Here is a 22,964-nt window from a genome sequence, read left to right as displayed (position 1 = left end):
ATTGTGTGTGATTTTTCCCTTCTTTGGGATTTGCTGCTGTGAGATCATCTATTGCCTGTGTTTTTGTTGATGTAGCTAACTTCCTTGGGTTGGAGTTTTCTTTCTGGTACTTTGTGTATGGCTGGGTTTGTGGCTAGATATTGGTTAAATCTGGTTCTGTTATGGAATATCTTGTTTGTCTGTCTATGGTGACTGGAAATTTTGTTGGGTATAGTAGTCTGGGCTGGCATCTGTGGTCTCTTAATGTCTGCCTAAAGCTTGACCAGGACCTTCAGGCTTTCCTTGTTTCCATTGAGAAGTCAGGTGTAATTCTGATAGGTCTGCCTTTTTCCTTTGCAGCTCTTAATATTCTTTCTTTATTCTGTATGTTTAGTGTTTTGATTAAAAAACGAGGGGGCATTTTATGATCCAGTCTATTTGGTGTTCCGTAAACTTCTTGTATCTTCATATGCATATCTTTAGGTTAAAAAAAGTTTTCTTCTATGATTTTGTTGAATATATTTTCTGCGCTTTTGAGTTGGACTCCTTCTCTTTCTATGCCTATTATCCTTGGCCTTGGTCATTTCATGGTGTCTCATATTTCCTGTATGTTTTATGTTAAGCATTTGTTAGATTTAATGTTTTCTTTGATCGATGAGTCATTTTCTCTATTGAGATTCTCTCTTCCATCTCTTGTATTCTGCTGTTTATGCTTGCATTTGTGGTTCCTGATCATTTTTCATAATTTCCACTTCTACAATTGCCTTGCTTTGTGTTTTCTTTATTGTCTCTATTTTGGTGTTTACGTCTTGAATAGTTTCTTTCATTTGTTTGATTGCTTTTTTTTATTTTTTTATTTTTTTTTTTTTTGGTTTTCTTTAAGGGATTTGTTGATTTCTTCCAATTTTTTTTTCTCCATTTCTTTGAGGGAATTTTTCATTTCCTCTTTAAGGGCCTCAAACATTCTCCTAAAGTTATTTTTTAGGTCCTTTTCTTCTGCTTCATCTATATTTGGTTGTTCAAGTCTTACTGTTGTAGGGCACTAGTTTTCATTGGTGTTGTATTGCTCTTTGTGGTGTTGAGTGTGCTCTTACCTTCTCTACCCATCTTTTCCTCCGATTGGTGTGGTTGGGGCTGTCTATGTCTTTGGCTGATCAATCTTCCATGTGCAAGTGGATCCAAGGTTCAGATTGCCGCGCCTCATGTTGTAGTCAGGCACACAGTTCCAGTCACCCCAGAAATCACTCAGTGTTCCTGGAGGTCACTCAGTGCTCCTGGGGGTCGCTCTGCAATACAGGGGGTCATTTGGGCCTACTCCCAGGGAGGTGGCTTGCTTGGAGCTGCTCCTGCTGAGGTTGCTGCTTTGGGCCTGCTCCAGCAGGGTCATTGACTCAGGCCTGCTCCAGCTGAGGTTGCTGGCTCAGGCCTGTTCCCATAGATGCCCTTATCCTGGGCCTGCTCCTGCAGAGGCTCCTAGCTTGGGCCCAGTCCCACAGTGGTCTCTGGCTTGCGTCTGCTCCCTTATACCTGCTCCTGTGGCGGTCTCTGCCTCAGGTTTGCTCCAGCAGAGATCTCTGGCTTAGGCTTGCTGCCTCAGAGGTCACTGATTCATGCCTGGTCCGCAGAGGTCTCTCACATTGTATCTTTTTTTTTTTTTTTTTTTTTTGGCTTTTTTCGAGACAGGGTTTCTCTGTGATTTTGGAGCCTGTCCTGGAACTAGCTCTTGTAGACCAGGCTGGTCTCGAACTCACAGAGATCTGCCTGCCTCTGCCTTCCGAGTGCTGGGATTAAAGGCGTGCGCCACCACCGCCCGGCCTTCACATTGTATTTTATAGTCTAGTACCAGAGTGTGAGCCATCCCTTGGTCCCCAGTAATTTGTAGATCTTGAAAACTAGAGTCAGAGTGACCTTGTTTACTTATGAGCTACCTATAGAAAAGGGGGGGGGGTCACTAAACAGGTTAATAAAATGATCAAAATTAAAGAAATTTCATTAGTCATCTCACTTTAAATATGTTAACACATAATGTATATGCTATATAATCAAAAAAAGTCCCACAAACCAGAACTCATCAATTCATTAAAAAGAGGATTTTTTTTTTATAACACTTAAACCAAGAAATGCTTCTCTGGCAATTATTTCAACTTACCACGCACCCTTGGAAATACTATAATTGCATTTCTCTTCAAATAAAGACCTTATAATTGACACAATATTTTCTCTAAGTTAAATCAGGCTTCCTTCCATTTAAGTTAAATTAGTTCCATCTTACGTCAGGGCCATTTACACTAGTTTCTTCCACTAGCTTTATTACCCTCTCTCCGCCCTGATTCTTTTAAAGGTCAATCCCTGAACTGGAAAAACTCCATCTTCCCATGTTTTTATTTCCCTTACTCCCCGCAGAGGAATGAAATTAGCAGGGAGAGATGGACATGCCTAATCACCATCCAGACCGCAGCGTAGCTCTGAAGGAGTTGCTACAAGCACACTAGGCAGAGTGTAAAATGTGGTCCATGCACATCCTTGCTTGAGAAGTCCTTCAGACACCAGTGGACATCCTCCTGGATGCTCCAACGCTCAGCCGTCCATCCTTTGTCTCTGGGAACGCTAGGACCCTGGCTCGCTGTTGCTTTGTTTGGCTTTGCTTTTGAAATCTTTTCTCTTTGTAGTACTTAATCCTGTCCATCTGCCCCACTGGACTTAAATCTCATGGGGAGTTCCTTCTCATCATTAAGGTGTCTTTGCGTTTTTCTCAATTTCATACTCATGTTCTATTGGAGGGTCTTAAACAAAGGAAACAGGAATGTTTTTGGAATTGGATTAAAGCATACGATTATAAACCTTCTTGTCACAAACGAGGCATCCCAGCCTGCTCACGGCCAGGACTTAGTGTCATCCAGATAGAGTCTGAGCTGGAAAACCAAGGTCCAGCTCCTTTGATTTCTCAAGCTCTCTGGAACATGGCAGTGTGTCAAACCACCAGGGCAGGGAGAAGTGGTAAGACTCCGTGATCAAAGAACGCTTCGCTGTTTGTTTGCCCAAGTTGTTTTTCAAGGATTTGAGACAAAACTAACATAATTACTAGGTAGAAATGTGTCAAAGCAGTCATGGAATTATAAACTTGTCACAATAGAAAAGGCCTGACAAACACAATTCACTAGGTTCACAAATAATGAAGGGGAAGACCTAAAGTCTCTAAGCTTCTTTTGCATGTAATACATTTCATCGTGACTGTCACCAGCCAGGTCTGGTATGGTGGTAGTGTCTAAGCCGCAGCTCACAATTCTTTTAGAAAGAGGAGCTCAGAATACATTGAGATAAAGCAGTCATGTACTGGAGAACAGTTAACCAGCCCCTCACGCCCATTTTCGTCACCTTGTGCATGTTGCCTGAGTTTCTGACTTGCTCAATATTATGGGGTGTGTGTGTGTGTGTGTGTGTGTGTGTGTGTGTGTGTAACAAAGGAATGGAATTAGCAGTGAGAGACGGACATGCCTAATCACCATACAGACCGTGGTTCTGAAGGAGCCGCTACAATGAGTTGCATGCACTAGGCACAGACCAAAATGTGATCCAAACACATCCTGTTTTTCTATTGGAACAATGCCACAGTTGCCACTAAGACAACAGTGCTTTGAAGCCAGAGAGTGTGAGCCGACGGGGAGAGGAATTTGGAATCACACATTTTTGGCATTCAGAGATAATTTAAGACGTTTCAAGTACCTCTAAGGGTAAGGCACCAGGCAGAGGCCCTCGCCACCCCTCCAAAGGCATTTTGTTGCTGGCACGTGGTACACTCCCGAAATACTTTTGATAAAGAACCTTTGTAGCTGCGACTTCTCTAGAGACGTAGCTCTGCTTTAACCAACCAGAGGCCCTGAGTTTCCACACGAAAACGTAGAAACTGCGAGGAGGGTGATTTATATGTAGTTGATGGCAATCCATTATGGGAATGTTCATTAACTCGAAAACAGAGCAGAATGAGAGGAAATGGTTTTATAGCGCTATGATAAGGATTTGAATTATCTATGAAGAGGAGCTAGCTCCCTGACAAGTGCCAGGGTCGGATACCAAAACGGCTTTGAAATTTCCTTCTCTGGTTCTCAAGTTAATATGACTTCCTTTAAGGACATTGTAAGAAGTCCGGGTTGTTGACCTGGGATTTGGCTTGTGTGTTTTGTTTCCTTGTTTGTTTAAAATACCGTACAAAATTCTATTTCTTCGCCGCTCCTCGTACTTCACAAAACATATTTGCGAAACGCCGATTTCGAAATAAGGCTTTATTAAAGTCTGAGACGCATGACCCCAGGAATCCCGAAGCTTCCTTCACAGGGGAGCTTTTGGAGCCTTAAAACTGCAGCAGGGGAGGGGAAGCAACTGAGAGGGTAGGAGGAAATTCTCATCTCATGGACATCCGCACCCAGAGCCCTCCACTTCCGCAAGCATCAGCTCTGTCCCGAAAACACTGAGATATCTGCCTGCTTCCTGGATGTATTGTTTTTTGTTTTTTTCAAGGTCTTAAACTATTTCAGGACAGCATCCATTCAAATACGGTATTATAAGGAAAGCTTTTATTATCAAGATAGTCTTTTAATTTAAAGCTCTTTGCCACACTTCCTGTTTGCTTCAAGAGTCTGCCTAGAGGAAAGTAAAAGCTCCAGGTCATTGGGATGGTAACAGCTTCCTGAAGGTGAAAAGCACAGCTTTAACCCTTCCTTAGGTATGGCCTGGTGTTGTCTTCTAACTGCTTCTTGTACGTAAATCTTGTTTTTCCCAACCAAAGATTCAGAACTTCTTCGGGTTGATAGTCTCGATTTATGTTTCTTCCCTGTGGTCTAAGAGTCCAAGGCTTTACTGAGCGTATAATAACTCATTTTAAACAGATTAACTTATCTGTAAACTGGTCACCCTCATGTACTTCCCTAAGGTCTACCAAACACGTGTGAGTGAGCACAGGGGAAAGCAACAGCAGAAGAAATATTACCTCTGCATCTGCAACAAGACACCACATGTTTACAAAATATGAAAATTCACCTCTTCCAGGCCAAGAGAATGAACTGGACAACTGAATTAGTATGACCACTTTTATTATCTTCATGTTTAACTCAAACGCTGCTCCCCAGGCCCTGGCCCAAACATTTCACAAACATTAATTTATTCTTCATAACAACTAAGAGGACCAATATTGTTTTTATTGTGTAATGAGAAACTAGGGTCACAAAAAGAAGACTCGTTGTCCAGGGTTACACGTACAACCCGGTCAGAAAGTGACCTGGGAAGTGGGGCTTGCGAGTTCACGACCTTAGTTAGTCTGTTTCCTGAGAGGAAAAACCAGAGTAGGGGGGGAAAAAGTGTTACCATCTTCAGTCTGCACAAGTTTTTATTTCTGGGTCCAAGGTCAACTCTTGCCATCTGTTGAGAAAAACATGGGCGAAAGAAAGTCTTGCGTAATGGCTTTAGAGAGTGGAGTGGGCAAAATTCTCAGGGTTTGCTGAATGAGCCAAGGGGAAACAGATTATATAGGGAAAGGCATCCAGATTCATCAATATGCAAAGGGGAAGATAGGAGCAGGCCTCTCGGTTTGCTGGACAAGGCTCAGAAACTGAGAACAGAAAGAATGGATACAATGTTTAGGGAAGTAACAAATGGTTTCTTGGAAAACCCAGTGGACCTGGAAAACATACAATCAATATCCTGACACGAAGTCCACGTGGCATCGGAACAGATGATAGATTGTAAAATGATACCCTGTGAGACCCTAGAAGGAAAAGGTGTGGACAAGAAAGTGTCCAGGTGTGTTGGCAGACCTCGGTCTTTCTTCCTATTCAATACTGATCCTTTCCAGTTGAGGATATGAGTTCAAGGAGACACAAGACATTTGTTCTCTGAAGGAGAATCCTATCAGATTCTTGAGAGAACTTTGAAAAATAAAAAAAAAAGCAAACCAAAACAAACAAACAAAATCCACCATGAAACAGTCCTTGCTGGTGGAAGACAAGACAATGTCAGAAAGAGCTTGTAGTGACAAGGCGAGCGGGCCTGCTTTTCATCCCGTCCGGCTCCCACACGGAGAATTATTACACAGAAACTGTATTCATTTAAACACTGCCTGACCCATTAGTTCTAGCCTCTTATTAACTAACTCTCACATCTTGTATAACCCATTTCTAATAATCTGTGTAGCACCACAAAGTGGTGGCTTACCAGGAAGATTCTAACCTGTGTCATCTCGGAGAGGAGAGCTATGGCGTCTCTCTCACTTCCCTTCTTCCCAGCATTCTGTTCTGTCTACTCCACCCACCTATGTTCTGACCTATCAGGCCAAGCAGTTTTCTTTATTAATTAACCAATGAAAGCAACAGATAGATAGAAGACACTCCTACATCAAGAGCTGAATTCTGAGGTTGATGCTAAGACTTCTCTGTTTGTCAAAGCACTAAGTCTAGGGGTGTTCTTCTCTGATCATACATCTAACTCTGAGGGCAGTATTTGGAAGTAATTTCCATGTCCCCTAAATAGTAACTCAAAGCCAGGCACTAGTGACACACACCTTTAATCCCCACACTCAGGGGGCAGAAGGGGGATTTCTGAGTTTGAGGACACACACGGTATCATGAGGCCATATAATCTGGTTTGAAAATTTAGCTTTTGAAAATCTACACCAGATTCATTTTTTTGTTTTAATATTTAACACATCTTTGTTCAACTAAAATGTCCTAAATGTAAGGTTGGTTTTTGTTTTTATTTTTTAAGAAAATGTTAATTTTTAAAGGGGAAAATTCCAATCAAATCTTCTTTTGGCATGTGTAACTCTCTGTTCCTAAAGGCTCCGCTTTAAGTGGACTGGGGGCTGTCGATTAACTGAGGAAGCTGTGGGCCTCTAGAATGTCTTTAACGCATCTCCCTCATGAGCAGGTTGGGAGCAGCATCCCGGCCCACGTTCTGCAAATACTCCCTACATACTGCATAGAGCCAAGGAGAAGGGAACCAATGACTATAGCACCATAAGAGCTTGAAAATGTGGTACATTTGAACAATGAAGTACTACACAGCAGAAAAAATAATGACATCTTGAAATTCATGGGCAAATGGATGGATCTAGAAAACATATTGAGTGAGGTAGCCCAGAGCCAGAAAGACAAATATGTACTAACTCATAAGTGGTTTTTAGACATAAAGCAAAGAAAAACCATCCAACGATTCACAATCCCAGAGAACCTAGACAACAAAGGGGACCCTGAGAAAGGCATACATGGATCTAAACTACATGGGGAGTAGAAAAAGACAAAATCTCTTGAGTAAATTGGGAGCATGGGGATCATGCGAGAGGGTAGAAGGGGAGGGGAATGAAGGAAGGGGACGAGAGAAAAATATAGCTCAATTAAAAACAGTTTTTAATAAAAGAGCTACTGTTTCATTGGTTTACATGGAGCTATTGCTATTGAGAAAAGCGCTGTCCCATGATCAGTACCTGACCCTGTGTGGGCTGACATTTGTTCTTGAAATCCTTCAAAGCGGGACTTCCTGCCAAAAGCACTTTCACAGTCTGGGTACATTTAAGACCAACCCAAGCATGTAAAGTCGTGTTAGGCGAGAAGCCCCACATCCCAAAGGCCCCGCTAAGCAGGGCCACGTGTGAGAACAGGTGTGCCCCTTCACTGAGCAGGAATCTGGAAACGTCAAGCGTTAGAACCGCTCCAATTCAGCCTGGCCCCGCAGTCACACTGCTGGGCTGTGTCAGTAAAGGCCTGGCGCGGATGGGAATAGAGAAATTCTTGGCATGAATTCAGAATGAGAGGAGACAGATTCACACTTTCTCCTTTTAAAGAATTCAGAATTCTTTAAAATTCTGGGGAGAGGGGTTCCTCTTTTCATCTTTTAAAAAGTGAAAAAAAAAAATTTTTTTAAGTTCCGTGATTCTCAAAAAGCATTCATTCAAAAGATTGTCACCTCTTATGTACCGGTTCCACAGCAGGCAAGGCCGCTTGACTTAACACCCCTGCAGACTAAGCTCTTTCAAGCTGGATTGCTTCCTCACTTGCAAGAGAAGGACGCACCAGGCTGTTTTTCTTGTCAGTTATCAGTGCAATTTCCATTCCTTTGCAAATAAGAAAGGAACACCATAAACTTGGCTGCGCAGACCCTTTCAGCCCTACCCCTCCCAGAAGGGCACTCGGTGTTCTGCAACCTATCAGTCAGCTCTGGCGCAAGAGTAAACAATACTTTCGGTTACAATAACTTGTATCCAGGGGAGGGGAAAAGAAGCCGGCAGTAACACAGCAGCCAGAGGAAAGTTTACTCGCTTTAGCCAATCAAAGGCTGGGAAGGCCAGCCAAGTTAACATGTTTCTCCCCGCCTCTAAATGAACTCATGATTGAAATATGGCATTGAATCTGTTTTAAAAAGGGAAGGCGTGTAGGAAAGAAAAGCGAACGCAGTCAAGAGCTTTGGCTTGTGGGGAACGTGGTTAGGAAGTGTTTGCTTGTGGCTGAACCCGGAGTGGGTCCAGTAACCTTTGCCTCCCACTGGGTGGAGTAGGGCCTTTAAGAGCAGCTGGAATGCAGTTCTCCTGATCAGCTTAGCCGGTTATTCCCTGCTTGAACCTCTGCTAGCCCTGGAGAACAGTGTCCGGTTCAGACCAACGGACCTCCCGCGCTCTGCAGTCACCACAGCCCACTTCTTGCCTGAGCGAGACACTTTGCAGCAGAGGAAGTAGGCTCCCATCTGCGCAGCCATGGGTGAGGACGCTGTACAAGCCGAAAAGTTCCAGCACCCAAATGCGGACGCTCGCCAGGAGAAGCCATCCAGCCCCAGCCCAATGCCTTCCTCTACACCGAGCCCCAGCCTGAACCTGGGCTCCACAGATGAGGCCATCCGGGACAACTCGCAGGTGAATGCTGTGACCGTGCACACACTCCTGGACAAGCTCGTCAACATGCTGGACACCGTGAGGGAGAACCAGCACAACATGGAGCAGCGGCAGATCAACCTGGAGGGCTCCGTGAAGGGCATCCAGAACGACCTCACCAAGCTCTCCAAGTACCAGGCCTCCACCAGCAACACCGTGAACAAGCTGCTGGAGAAGTCTCGCAAGGTCAGCGCTCACACGCGCGCTGTCCGGGAGCGCCTGGAGAGGCAGTGCGTACAGGTGAAGCGACTGGAAAACAACCACGCCCAGCTCCTCCGCCGCAACCACTTCAAAGTGCTCATCTTCCAGGTTAGTGTCCCCAGGGCACCCCTCCACATGCGTGATCTCAGTCCTGAGATCCAACCCGTCTGGCCAGTCAAGCACACACGCAAAACATTATCCTCCAGCCGCCTGCTACTGGCAACTGTAAAATGTGCCCATACGGGTTGGAATCCCCCTGTCCTTCAGGCAACGCCCGTGGGCCTGGTGGACTGGGAACATTTGTCAGGGAACACCTAGATACACTTGGCATAGGGTGGAAAGCTGAGCAGGTGCACGCACCGGCTGCAGACAAATCCGTTTGTCTCTTCTCATTAGGAAGTTGGGGCTGTGGTGCAGCTGTTAGCTGGACAGGGCAAGTTAATTCGGTGGCTTTTTATTAACTCTTAGTAGAAGTGAGCCAACTACAGGAAGCATTTGTTTTCTTTTGTTCTAACCAAGACTGCCCACACAAAACCTTTAAACTATGCCTTTTTTCCAAAGGCTCCTAGTGTTTTTGGAAACTAACAGAATGGGTGGTTGAAACGAGCCGTGTTCTTTAAGACATCTTTTGTCAAAACAGTCTCCAGTTCTTCCTAGCAAAAGTGGGAAGCAAAGGGTAACTCATTACAAACCCACTAGATATGCCCACATTGCTCAGAAGGATGAAACTCTACAGTGAAATAAAAGAAGGGTCATCGGTGGTGGTCACAAAGACCAGCCTTCAATATCTTCTCCTTCAAATGGCTGCCTTAGCATGAAAGGGCCACTTAATATTTTTTTAATGCATCAGTGATGCAATTAATGTAGCAAAGGCTATTTGGGGACAGGAAGATGGCATGGGTTGTTGTTCGGCCAAGTGGTGGGCATCTGTTAATCCACGGGCTGCCCTGCCTAAGGCTGGAAACCCTTCTGTGGATGGCACTGAGCCAACCCTGACCCCAGGAAGCAGAGCCGTCCTGCCTCGGGGCCGTCTCCTTGTGACCATGTGAAAGGAGAGACTTTCAAAGCCAAGGAGGGGAGAGGCCATAACCAACAGATTGTGAACGCATACAGGGAGAGCCTTTATCTCCCCGGAGACAGTAGAAACTGGGATCGAAACCGAAGGAGCCTTCTTTTTTTTCCTAATGAATCTTCTCTGCCAAGTCAGAACCCGGGGCTTGCCTGTCACCATAAAAGGAAAGTCTCTTCTTGCTGTCCTTGCAACCTCCCCAAATTGCACTTGAGGGTTGGGAGGTTCCGGCAGCTGAGGCTCCTGGACCTCACAGGCTTTCCCATTTGGGGAACTTTTAGGCTTTTAATGCAGATGCCATAGCTTTTCAGGCAGCAGCTGAACGGGAAAGAGATGTGGTCAACCATCTGAGATTCTACCTTTACTAGCCTAGAGGCCTTAGCTCTCAAGGGATTTCTAAATTAAGTAGCGATCTCCTAACCAAACGGAACACAGGCAGGCCCGTCAAAAGAAACTTCCCTTCCTTCAACATGAACTGGAGATAGATAGGTACCTCTTGCCTTCCATTAAGGAGGGGAGGAAAAGGTTTCTCCAGTAAAGGAAAAGAAGGATTTTTAAGGATTTGCTTTTGTTTTGATAATGAATGTTCTACCAGCATGAGGAGCAGGGACGGGGAAAGAAATGGCTAGGCATTCAGAGAGAGCTGTGGATCTGGCCATGGGTGACTTAAAGGCAGGTGCTCTTGAGGAGGCCCTGACAAAGCCGCCTGCTGTGTTGCATTCGACCAACCCAAGTGGAAGCTAAGGGAATCCAAAGCAAAGTGTGTAGACCATTCTGGGTCCATGAGCAAGCGCGCACACACACACACACACACACACACACACACACAGAGAGCCATTTAGAAGGCAGGGAGCTTCAGGCCAGTGACGAGAACTTTCTCTTCCCATAGGAGGGTCTCCGCTAGCTAACGGGAATTACAATCCCAGCTCCGAAGGCGCAGGATGGTTATCTGAGAAACCGAAGGGAACTGTGGCTGTCTGGAGCGTTTAGTCTTTTCGAAAGTAGAGGTTTGAGTAGGGTACCAATTATGCTAATGAGAGAAACAGTAATTTTTATTAAAGCGGAATCCAGGAGAGGGGGCGGGAACACAGACCCTGGCCCACCTCCTACTTTGATCCTTTGCCAACTGTGTTGACGCTGGATACACGTGCCCTCTGTGGGCCTCTGCCCCCCCCCCTTTGTAAACACAGAGGACATCAATAAGAGCAGGAAATAGTTGAGCTCTTAACAAGCCCAGCATATACTGCCCAACACCGTTCTCCCTACTTCTTGTCTATCCCCGAGTTAAAGATGAAGATGCCGAGTTTGTCAACCGTTGCGTAACACATTGGTGGCAAAGGTGTAACTCGATGCCACATTTAGTCCGTCCCAGAATATGGGCTTCCAAACGCTAGTGCTTCCTGGCTCATACTTCTCCCACGAAGGAGGAATAAAGGAGATCCCATATTTAAGATGACGAATGCAGACTGGCATGGAGCAAGGGCTTGCTGCGTAGAATCTATTGCTATCTGGGCCCGAAATGCAGGGCTGAGACAGCAGGCTCCCCTTCTACTAGACTGGGGATACAGCTCTTGGGACAAAACTGACCCCACCCTTCTGAGGACCCTGAAATAGCCTTGCAGACCATGGTGGGGAAACCCGCAAAAACAGCTGACCCAAGCTAGCGGGAGCTTGCTGATTCTGGACTGACAGCTGGGGAACCTGCATAGGACCAAACTAGGCCCTCTCAATGAGTGACAGTTGTGTGGCGTGGGCATTTGGTGGGACCACTGGCGGTGGGACCAGTATTTATCGCTAGTGCGTGAACAGGCCCTTTGGAGCCCATTCCCTATGGAGGGACATTTTGCTCAGCCTAGATATAGGCTGGAGGGCCTTAGCGATGTAACAGACTTTGTTGACTCCCCAAGGGAGGTCTCACCCTCTCTGAGGAGTGGATGGGGGTGGGGGTGGGGAGGAAGTGGGAGGAACTGGAGGATGCAAGGGATAGGGATCTGGGATTGGGATGTAAAATAAGATTTTCTTTAAAATAATTTTTCAAAAAGAAATAGCTTTTCTGGTCCCTTTTTAGTTGAGATTTACTGGCACACACACACATACACATACCCGTTATATGCCTGCCATCATTTCAAAATCAGCATTATATCATAACCCATGAAAACAAAGGACTCTACCCAAAATACTACTCTAGACCTTTCTAACATGGTGGTGGAAGGGGACCATCCCAGACCTGCAGGGAATGCAGAATGCGGATAGCAAACACGGTACTGGGACCACTTGTGCCTTGAAAAAGATCTGTCATTTTGCAGTGTTCTGGAAGCCTATGATGCAATTCTCCTTAGTCTCCTTACTAAACAATTACATTCCTGGTTTAGGGCAAAAAAAATTGAAAATAGGAGGATGCTTAAAAAGAAAAGCTATCCCATGACTTGGGCATATTTGGTACTGTAATGTTGAGAAGATCCACATTTGTGAAGATAGATCTATGTCGATCTGAGAAGGTCTGCAGTTTGTGAAATGCTTTCACGTCCCAAATCTTTATTCTGAGTGTGTGTATACGTTTGTATATATGCGATTGTGTCTATGTGTATCTGTGTTTGTGAGTTATATGAGAATATATCTGTGTTTGAGAGCATGTGAGTATGTGAGTGTGTGTGTGTGTGGTGTGTGTATCTGTATACGTGAGTATAGGTGAGTATATCTGTGTTTGAGAATATGTAGGTATGGGTGTGTGAGTGTGTGTTGTGTATTTATGTATAGATGTGTTTATGTGTATATATGTGTGGTGTTTGTATATTTTTATGTGAGTATATCTGTGTTTGAGAGTGTGTATGTATGAGGGTATGTATGTGTGTTAGTGTGTGTGTGTAGGATGATTTGTAAGATACTTATAATTTGGACTTTTAATTCCTATCTTTGTTTTACATCTACTTAAAACACGCCATTTATTTGTTGAAGTTTTTGCTGTGTTCCACAACAGCATTGTAGCTCGTGGGCATCCAGTTCGTCAGTGAGTATTTCCAATTGCAGCCATCAGGATCTGACAGCTGGAGAAACAACCATTGCCCCTTTGAACACCAAGATAAATTCGGAAATTCCAGTTAAAAGAAGAAATTTTCTTCTCTTTCATTTTCTCTGCGAAAGTTTAATATAATATTTGAGTTCAAAATAATGAGACATAAAATAACAATAAATAAAATAAAACTTAAAGCATTGATGATCAGAATATTAATGCCGAGGAAATAGCAAGTTTACCGTTTTTCTCGGAAGCCTGCCTACCCTTTCCCCACAGTCAAGGTTGTGTGGAGAGTTGAGCAGAAGTGTTCTCTGCTGGCTGAGGAGGCTTCAGGCACTGCCCAGTAACTGGCCCTGAAGAGGAGGTGCCACTGGCATCCTCGGAAAGTTCTAGTGATGATTGTTTGAAAAAGAAGTCTGGGAATCATTTCAGAACCAGGGAACGAATGAGGGTGTGCCTGGACGGTTTGCACTTCCATCCGCATGGAGTTGTGAAACTGGAGGAAAAAAAGGAGAGAAAGGTTACATACTTTCAGCGGAGACGTTTCTGAAAAGTTGAGTCTGTAAATGCGCTTTAACCATTCATCATTTGGGTTCCTTCAATAATATCAGAATTTTAGAAGTGTGCTAATAGTACAATCTCCGTGTGGTTTTTAACTCCATTGGTTTAAAAGAGGACTTTACCCCAGAACATTGCTCTAAAAGCTGTTCAGTTGGGACAGACTGGAAAGAAATGGGGATGTGTGTAACCAAAGATGCCTTTATGTGAAAACTCTCCATGCATGCTTCACGGGCCAATTCCCATAAAGAATATTGGCTTTGTCAGGTTGCTTATCCAGTACCCCTTTAGTGTATGAGATTAAAAATTATTATTTCGGCCGGGCGATGGTGGTGCACGCCTTTAATCCCAGCACTCGGGAGGCAGAGGTAGGCGGATCTCTGTGAGTTCGAGACCAGCCTGGTCTACAGAGCTAGTTCCAGGACAGGCTCCAAAGCCACAGAGAAACCCTGTCTCGAAAAAGCAAAAAAAAAAAAAAAATATTATTTCTTAGTGTTATTATTTACACTTAGTAAATGCAGGCACTAGAAGTAAATAACTGAATGTAGTTAATATTTCTTTGGGGAAAAATTGCATTCAGATAGATAGGTAGATGATTAGATAGATAGATAGATAGATAGATAGATGATAGATAGATGATAGATAGATAGATAGATAGATAGATAGATGATAGATAGACAGATAGATGATAGACAGATAGATGATAGATAGATGATAGACAGATAGATGATAGATAGACAGACAGATAGATAGATAGATGATAGATAGATGATAGACAGATAGATGATAGATAGACAGACAGATAGATAGATAGATGATAGATAGATGATAGACAGATAGACAGATAGATGATAGACAGATAAATGATAGATAGATAGATAGATAGATAGATAGATGATAGATAGATGATAGATAGATTGATTGATAGATAGATGATAGATAGATAGATAGATAGATAGATGATAGACAGATGATAGATAGATAGATAGATAGATAGATAGATAGATAGATGATAGACAGATAGATAGATAGACAGGTAGATAGATAGATGATAGACAGACAGATAGATGATAGATAGATAGATAGATAGATAGATGATAGACAGATAGATAGATAGACAGGTAGATAGATAGATAGATAGATGATAGACAGATAGATGATTGACAGATAGATAGATAGATAGATAGATGATAGACAGATAGATAGATAGATAGATAGATAGATGATAGACAGATAGATGATAGCTAGATTACATAGATAGACACATGAGTACATACATATATTCACAGTGTGCGTGTGTGTGTGTGTGTGTGTGAGTGTGTGTCACACTCTGTCAGATGCAGCCCCCTCTAGACTTTTAAAATGCTCTTCACTCCAATTCAGGTCCTATAGTTTTTACTCCTGTGTGGGACTACACACATTGAGTGTGAATGGGGGACCCATGGTATTGTTCCCGTGAACGGTCACTTCTTTTTGTGGCAGGTAGGTTAAAATCACATAATCAAATATATTTGGTCTAGAAACCCCTTAATAATCATTTAGTTTAACACAATTTTCTACGAAAGGAACTTAGGGTCTGAGGAACAAAATTACTGTCAAGGTCTCATTTCATTGATAAAAGAAACTATAGAATTGTAGAGCAGGTAAACATAAAACTATAATCTCACTGTGGTAATTTTTATCGCATAAACAAGTTCATGTTTATGAGCCTTTTAATCATTCAGTGTGGTTTTGTATTGTTTTTGTATTTTTCGTGTGTAACAAAGAACATCTAACCAATGTGATCTTTAAAAAAAAAAAATTGAACCCTTGATAACACTAAAAAAGAGAGAGAGAGAGACTTTTAAATCCTCCAGAATGTAATGGTCTGCCTGGGGATTATAGCTAATGCATTTTACTCTCATGACTTGCTGATTCCACCGACAGCCACCCCGGGGGTATAGCTCTAATCAATGGCTTTATCCACTTGGCGATCTATACCTGAGAAACACAAACTGGAGAAAATCTCGATGTGTAACGGAGACCTATAAATCAGAATGCCAGGTGACATAGCTTCATTTTAAAAGCGAGTATTTAGAGATGCTTGGATAAAATATTCCATGGGCCCACATTTATGTTCTTCACACCCCGACAGAATCGTACCCTGTTCCTGTTATTTTTATCTAACAACAGGAATGAGAAGGGGGAGAGAGGAGAGAGACCTGGCCCCTCTCTCCTTTCTGGGTGGTTTGAATGACTTCAAGCTGACTTCCTTGGCTAATGCTGGCCGCAGGATCTTTTGTTTTTAAGTTTGTGTGTCGGTATATGTGTGGAGACGGTGTGTATTGTCAACTTCAAACCAAGCAGTGCCCAACAGGCTGGCAGTTTCCTCTGCATTGATATTTACACGCACAACTGGGGCTTCTGGCTCACAAGAATCAATACAATAGCAAACAAGCCGAGGCGTGTGGAAAAATGCTACTTCTGGAGAGTTCGTTCCATTTCTTTCTCCCGTATGCCACAAGCGTATCCGTCATATGTGTTTGAAGTTTACTACTTAATATTCCCTTCCTTGGAAAACTTCCTAAGGGTCCTTGTTAAAGGTCAGAGCCCGGGACACCTGCAACAGTGGGGGCTAAGGACCTTTGTAAAAATGAAGGACAAATAACCACCCGCTCCTAGGGGTTTCTCCTAGGTAGACCTGTCCCAGGAAATAACCCACAGGGGTTCCCTGTGCCATTTCAGGGAGTCACAAATCCCAGGTAGACAAGTCAGTAGCTAGCTTCAGTAAGGAGCAGAGGAATTAGGGCTGTACATTCAAGCCCCGCTCGGAAAAGAGCTGTAAGTCCGGGAATGTGTAAGAGAAAGCATGTCACGTGAACACAGAAGTGTCACCTCCCTGGTCAGCATGTGACACAGAATGTGTTTCCGTGAGGTGTGTAAGAGGGCTACATACTAGACCATACGCCCCGATGCGAGAGCAGCTCCATGGATCCTATCCACGCTGTATTCCCACTGCTCCAACAGCGGAACGCCATACTCTGTATGCTTTGTGCAGGGCAGTGACTTCAAAGGAAGGGAACTGGTATTTTTCTGGATTCTAAACAAACGTTTTTGGAAAAAGAAAGAGATCTCTGTGCTTAGGAACTTGCAAATTTCCGCATAAAAGGAAAAGGGTTACCCTCGAAGATGATGTCAAAAGAAGTCACAAAATGCACACACTGTCCGGTAGACAGAGCGTAAAATATTGCCTGGCTACCTCGAGGGGCAGCAGAGATGCAAGGAGACGTTGCTCAGTAGTTTCCAGCTGCATAAAGACACTTGCAGCTCATTCTGGATTATCTCTGCCCCTGCTGAGTTAATTCCATAATTGACATCAAAGAGCTCACCTGCAAATTATTTTCACACTTCACCAAAGAGTTCACCTGGGTTTCTGCCTTCCTCAACACCCTTCCTCCATCCCCCCCCCCCCACATCGGAAGATCTAACACAGATATTACAATTCACTTCCTAATACGCTCTCCTCAAAGCTGTCCTCGACAAGAGGGACAAAAGAACCGCCAACTCTACTTTGGTAAAGATAAATTTTTACATTTAGGAAAAACTGAGACTCGTTTTAATTCTACCCTTTTGTTAACATTGAAGAACAGAAAGTTACCCGGTCTGTAACTTTTGATGGCCCCGAGAGCTTATGGTATAGACAGTGTACCTTAAGGCTTAGTTTCTGCGGTTTTCTGCCTGAATGCCTTTCCTCACTTAGGACTTTTAATAGCATTTCACTGAGCACTTGGTTTTATCCTTCCCTGCAAGCAACAGCTGCCAACCCCGCTCAGCCCTCTTAATCAAAGCCCGGGAGAAACGTAGCTTCTAGACAAGACTTCAGAGACGTGACTGCTTCTGTAAGTCTACCCGTTCTGTACCGCTCCTCCCTCCACTGGAAACAGAACCCTTCTTTCAGAGGGAGACCACAGTGCCCCTCAGGTCTTGGCCTCTCTAGTATCTCCAGTGCCTCTAGATGCAGAGCAGAGCGGGTTGGTTCTCTTACAGCTCTCCAGCCTGCTCCTCACAGAGCTATCTATACCTCAGCCACCTTCACAACCATCTTAGAAAGCCGTCTTACCCAACGTGCTCCCCTAGTGAGTAGTTGTTAAACTTTACATGGGGAGACACAGTGTGGAAGAAAAGATAAAAACCCTTCCAGAAAGCACGGGCCTGTGAAGCAGAGGCAACTTCAGCTTGAAGCGTGACAAGCTGTTGGCTTCAAAAGTCCACCTCGAAAAGGACCCCTGGGAACTAGCCACTGCCGATAGCTCCTCAGTTAAGGGGTGAGGCCTGGGTCATCATGCACACCATCTTTTGCATGTCTTGTACAGGTAGCCCCAACTTCTCTGAGTTCATGGGTGTAATTCTTATGTCACATACAGAAGATAGACGTTCACAGAACTTCTCCCTATCCCCCCCCCCCCAGTACTTAAATTCTTTCCATCTCCCTTGCTCAGTTTTCCCTGAGCCTTCATGAGGGTAGGGGACTGATATAGCAACCCACCGAGGGCTGAGTGGTCACTCTCATGCTCTCAGCACCATGACCAATTGTGCACTTACTGCAAAGAAAAGCTTCTCTGACCAAGGACCAGAGCAGGCCTGGTCTGTGAGAGCATTTGGTACTGAAAAGCTACATTAACATCATGACCATTTGTCTAAATAATAATAGCAGAACGTATCCTAAGGACTGTGATCTCCCCAGCCATGTTCTTCAACCAGGGTTACAGAACCAGAACTAAAATCCCTTCCTATGAAGCAGGCCTCAAATCCAATCAGAAAGTAGTTAGTTAGTCACCCACGACAGCCGTACCATTATCACCTGTGAAGCCAGCCTCAAACCCAATCAGAAAACAGCTAGTCACCCACGACAACAATGCCACTACTGTGCCCATGGCCATGCCCTGTCTGGCAGGTTGGTAACACAGGACACAGGGTTTGGTGCTGGGTAAGATCGCTGATGGGTTTTCTCTCACGCGGCAGCCTTCCGAACACCTGCCAGCACCCTGAAAGGTCGTGCACGGGGAGGGCAGACCTTCACGTCCACAGAGGGCAGTTTGGTTTCCTACTTCCGAGTGTGCCGAACCGGCTGAGATGCAATGCAGTCACCTGGAGGCTCTGGGCGCAGCGCAGGTGGAAAGGAGTCTGGATGCATGCCCAGCTTACGTTCCCGCAGAACCCCCAGTGGTCCTGGGATTGCATTTTGAATGCTGCTAATCTAGGTCAAATCCTCTGGTTCCTATCTGGAAGGAGCGGGAACCCAAGGAGATTAAGCTGTTTGCTGACGCTCCACAGCCATTTAACAGTTCAGTGAAGACCCACTCAGGCCTCCTTCCATAATTCTCCACCTTGTGCTATTATTTTCTACAAAATCACGAGGGTACCATGGTAATGGATTCTTGTGTAACAGTGAAAAAAAAAAAACACTTAAAACTCAAAGTTGCTCTTATACTATGTGGCCTGAATCTGTCTGTATTCTGATCTCTCAGGGAGCAACTTTGCACCCTGAAGATTTTCTGGCTCTGCCAATCCCTGAGACTCTATGGGAGGCCACGGTTGCCTCTGCCAGAGACTGGAGGCAGGGTATGCTGGGAAGCCTGAAGGGGGCTGGCTCTCCAACTTCTCACTCTTAGCTGGTGGTGAGCCCAGAGCTTCATTGCCCAAAGACACACTGCACACTGGAGGCGTGACACCCTATCTGGGCACACGTTTGCCTCCTCTCGGTCCCTGCCTGATTCCCGCAGGACACATCCTGGTCCACATGGCTTTACAAGCAGGAGCTGGGAAGGCGAATCCTCACTTACATCGCTCCAGAATGTGTGTGTGGATAAGTATGTGTGCCTATGTATGTGCGCGTGTGTGTATGTGTGTACATGTGTGTACACCTGTGTGAATGTGTGCACGAATGTGTATTGTGTGTGTGGGCATGGATGCATGGGGGTGTGTGTTTGTGTGTGCATGAATGTGTGTATATGTACGTGTGTGTGATGTGTGGATGCATGCATGTGTGTGTATGTATGTGCATCTGTGTGTGTGCATGTGTGTGTGTGTGTGTGTGTGTTGATATTGATCTGTCCAACCGTTTCTTCTAATGCCCAGTGGAGGAGGAGGGACCTGCTCAAGGCTTCTATGCTATTCTTCATTTAAGGACTCCTTAACTCCCCTCTGGCTCCGTCTGCATTTTCCACTGTGAACTCTGGCCATGTTTGTACTGGAATTGTTGCAGAAGCTGTGCCCCTGACCAGACGGAAGGGAGGAGAGAAGGCCTCTGGGCTCTTAGGGCTGCCACTTACTTTAGTCTCTTTATCTAGGCAGCTTCCTGGCCTATATGAGGCAGGCCATTTCCCTCTGCCTGTCACTGATAGAGCCTTTGCCAGCTCCGCTCGTGGTATTCCCACGGGCCAGCCTGGCCTTATCCAGCCCGAGGGAAATGACTGCACCCACACGAGAAAGAGTGCTTCCTATTCTAAAAAACGAAGCCATGCTTGATTTCTATCATTTCCATTGCCCAGAATCACACCCAAATCACAGTCGTTCAGGGCTATTTGTAAAATGTGCCATTATCCTAAACCCGCACTGCCCTTCTTTCCAGGAAGAAAGTGAGATCCCTGCCGGTGTGTTTGTGAAGGAGCCGGTTCCCGCTCCCGTGGAAGGCAAGGAGGAGCTTGCTGAGGAGAATAAGTCCCTGGAGGAGACGCTGCACAACGTGGAACTCTCCTCCGATGACGAATTGCCCTGTGACGAGGAAGGCCTGGAAGACAGCGCCGATGAGAAGCTGGAAGAAAGCAGGGCAGAGAAAATAAAGAGATCCAGTCTGAAGAAAGTGGATAGCCTCAAGAAAGCGTTTTCTCGCCAGAACATCGAGAAAAAGATGAACAAGCTGGGCACAAAGATCGTTTCTGTTGAGAGGAGGGAAAAGATTAAGAAATCGCTCGCATCCACCCACCAGAAAGCCTCTTCGGGGATAAGCTCCTCTTTCAAAGTTTCTCCCCTGTCCTTCGGGAGGAAGAAAGTTCGAGAGGGAGAAAGCTCTGCAGAAAACGAGACCAAGTTGGACGACCAGAGCTCCATCACAGAGGGTGTTTCCGAAGCCTCCCTCCCCAGTGGCAGCGCGGAAGATGGTGAGAAGCCAGCCTTGAAGGGGAACAGCTCCGGCGTGGGCAGCAATGTTGACCTGACCATTGCGGAGGACGAAGAGGAGCAGTCGGTGGATCTGCAGCAGGGGCAGCAGGGGTATGATGAGAGTGGTTACGCGCTCGACTCCGAAGAGATGGAAGGATCCGGTGAGAAACAGGTCCAGCCGGCCGTGCTGCAGGTGGACCAGACTGCCTGAGTGCACGTCCAGCCAGCACACGGGGCCAGCTGCAGAACCCAGCGCTGGCTCAGGGGCATCCGCATCCCCCAAATCCCCTCTGCACCTCTCCATCTCTTCCTGCTCCCGGCTGTGACTGTCCAGGCCATAATCACGGGTCATGCCCTCAGACACACATGGCCTCAACAAGCAAAACGCCAGGGGTTCCCCATTTAATTTGCTCTTAAGTTCTGTTTCTGTAGAATTTCTCCAAGTTTGAAATAAGAAAGGGATAGAACAATTAATAAACACCAATCTATTTGGCTTCGTCAGGAAAACTAAAGTAGATTTAAGACAGTAGTCATGAAATGTGATTTTTTTTGGGGGGGGGGTCATTCTATCAGCTTGCTGAATTGAGTAGCAGGAACATAGTGATTTCTCAGCATGGTCTATGAAAGATTATTCTTCAGATATGTGACATAGAATACACGTAAGTCTGTACACTGAAAATGTAACTCTGTATTTAAAAAAAAAATATTTACAAAAGATAGAGCACAATGCTCAGCTGATTATTCTCTTATAGGAACCTTGTTCATTCATTACAGGTGGAGGGATTGGACCGCTGTGATAGTCAGGTAAGGGCATGGGAACCAGTAAGCTAAGAACCTAGGGTGACGCGGTCGGAACACGAGAAATGGAATACAAAGGAGACCAAAAGGAAGGATGCTGCAGAGAAAAAAGGATGTACTCAAAAATGAAGTATTGACATTTTATATCTATTTTTCCTTTTAATAACAATACTAGAGAGGCTCATCTATCTTGCAAGGATATGTCTTAGCTTCCTAGTCCTTTCATAGTCTAGTATTACATACTATAACCATTTATTCTGGTATAAAAGTCCTGGTTCTTCTTGCTAAGTGAATGCAGCGCACATCCTCTGTGAAGGAGTTAAAAAGGATGTTGTCTCTTTGGAACAACGCAAGTCTGAAATAAGTAACATGTGCTGTTTTGCAGGGAGGCCAGTCACATAATCCTTTAATATTTTTTTCCACTCTGAAGTGACCTTTCCACCCCATATATGATATAGGTTGATAAGGTATTCAAACCTGCATGTGTCCGAACAGAAAATTCCAGTCTTTCTTTTTATATACATAATGGTAATGTCATTCCAGGTAATAGTTTATTTATACATTAATTTTGCAGGATACTAATGCGTTGTTTTAGCTTCTAAAAGCATGCTAGTGTTTTATGTCATGTGTTTGTTCTTTCTGCCTAACATACTAAAGAGTTGCCTTAACTATTTTTCATTACAAAAAATGCCAACATTTTGCTAAGTTACACTGTAAAGATAGGAGGCCCGGGGCTTCAATTCTCTGCTCTGGGTCTGCAGTGCAGCTGACCTGACTGACTGACTGACAGCTAAAGATGACCCCAGCGACCTGGCAGGAAGAGGTGACTCCAAGCAGCAGTCACAAGCTGCCTCTGATTGCAAGGGACAAGACGGAAACTGTGGGTTGGTGGTGTAACCTCCTCAGCTCTGCTCCTATGCTGCGGTGGATGTAACCCGCAAATACTGACTTGTTGAACTAACAATGCCTGTGTGAAATAAGATCCAATAAACCAAAAATTAAGAAGTGTATAACTGTGTCGGTGTGTTTGACAAAAACCGTCTTACAGGCAGAAGGAGCTGATTGCAAAATGTTTGCTGGGTGTAACGGAGATGGCGAAGGCTTGTGTCTTGGTTCCCCTATTAACTCTGCTTTCTCCCCCCGCCCCCCGCCCTATCACATTTTGAAATTCAGCACTCATTCTTCAAGTTTAATTTTCTCGACACCACCTTGCCAGCTCTATAGCAGGTGAATTGATTGCAGCTGCTTGGTGAATTTGCTAGTTCCACCTGCATTTGGTAGGATTGCGCCAGGCAGCC

The 22,964-nt window shown here is 44.8% G+C and overlaps 1 protein-coding gene across 1 annotated transcript; it reads left to right on the top strand.

Moving 5' to 3' along the window:
• The first annotated feature begins 8,363 nt into the window (after positions 1-8,363).
• Positions 8,364-22,676, top strand: Cavin2 (caveolae associated protein 2). Its single transcript, XM_041668574.1, has 2 exons — positions 8,364-9,196; positions 20,339-22,676. Exons 1-2 carry the CDS (start codon positions 8,714-8,716, stop codon positions 21,077-21,079), a joined length of 1,224 nt encoding a protein of 407 aa, XP_041524508.1. The 5' UTR covers positions 8,364-8,713; the 3' UTR covers positions 21,080-22,676.
• Positions 22,677-22,964: the final 288 nt, after the last annotated feature.

Source organism: Microtus oregoni, unplaced genomic scaffold (genome assembly GCF_018167655.1).
Source record: "Microtus oregoni isolate MIOR12 unplaced genomic scaffold, Mior012 000018F_ref0000195, whole genome shotgun sequence".
Classification (NCBI taxonomy): Eukaryota; Metazoa; Chordata; class Mammalia; order Rodentia; family Cricetidae; genus Microtus; species Microtus oregoni.
This window is presented reverse-complemented; position numbering and strand designations above follow the sequence as displayed.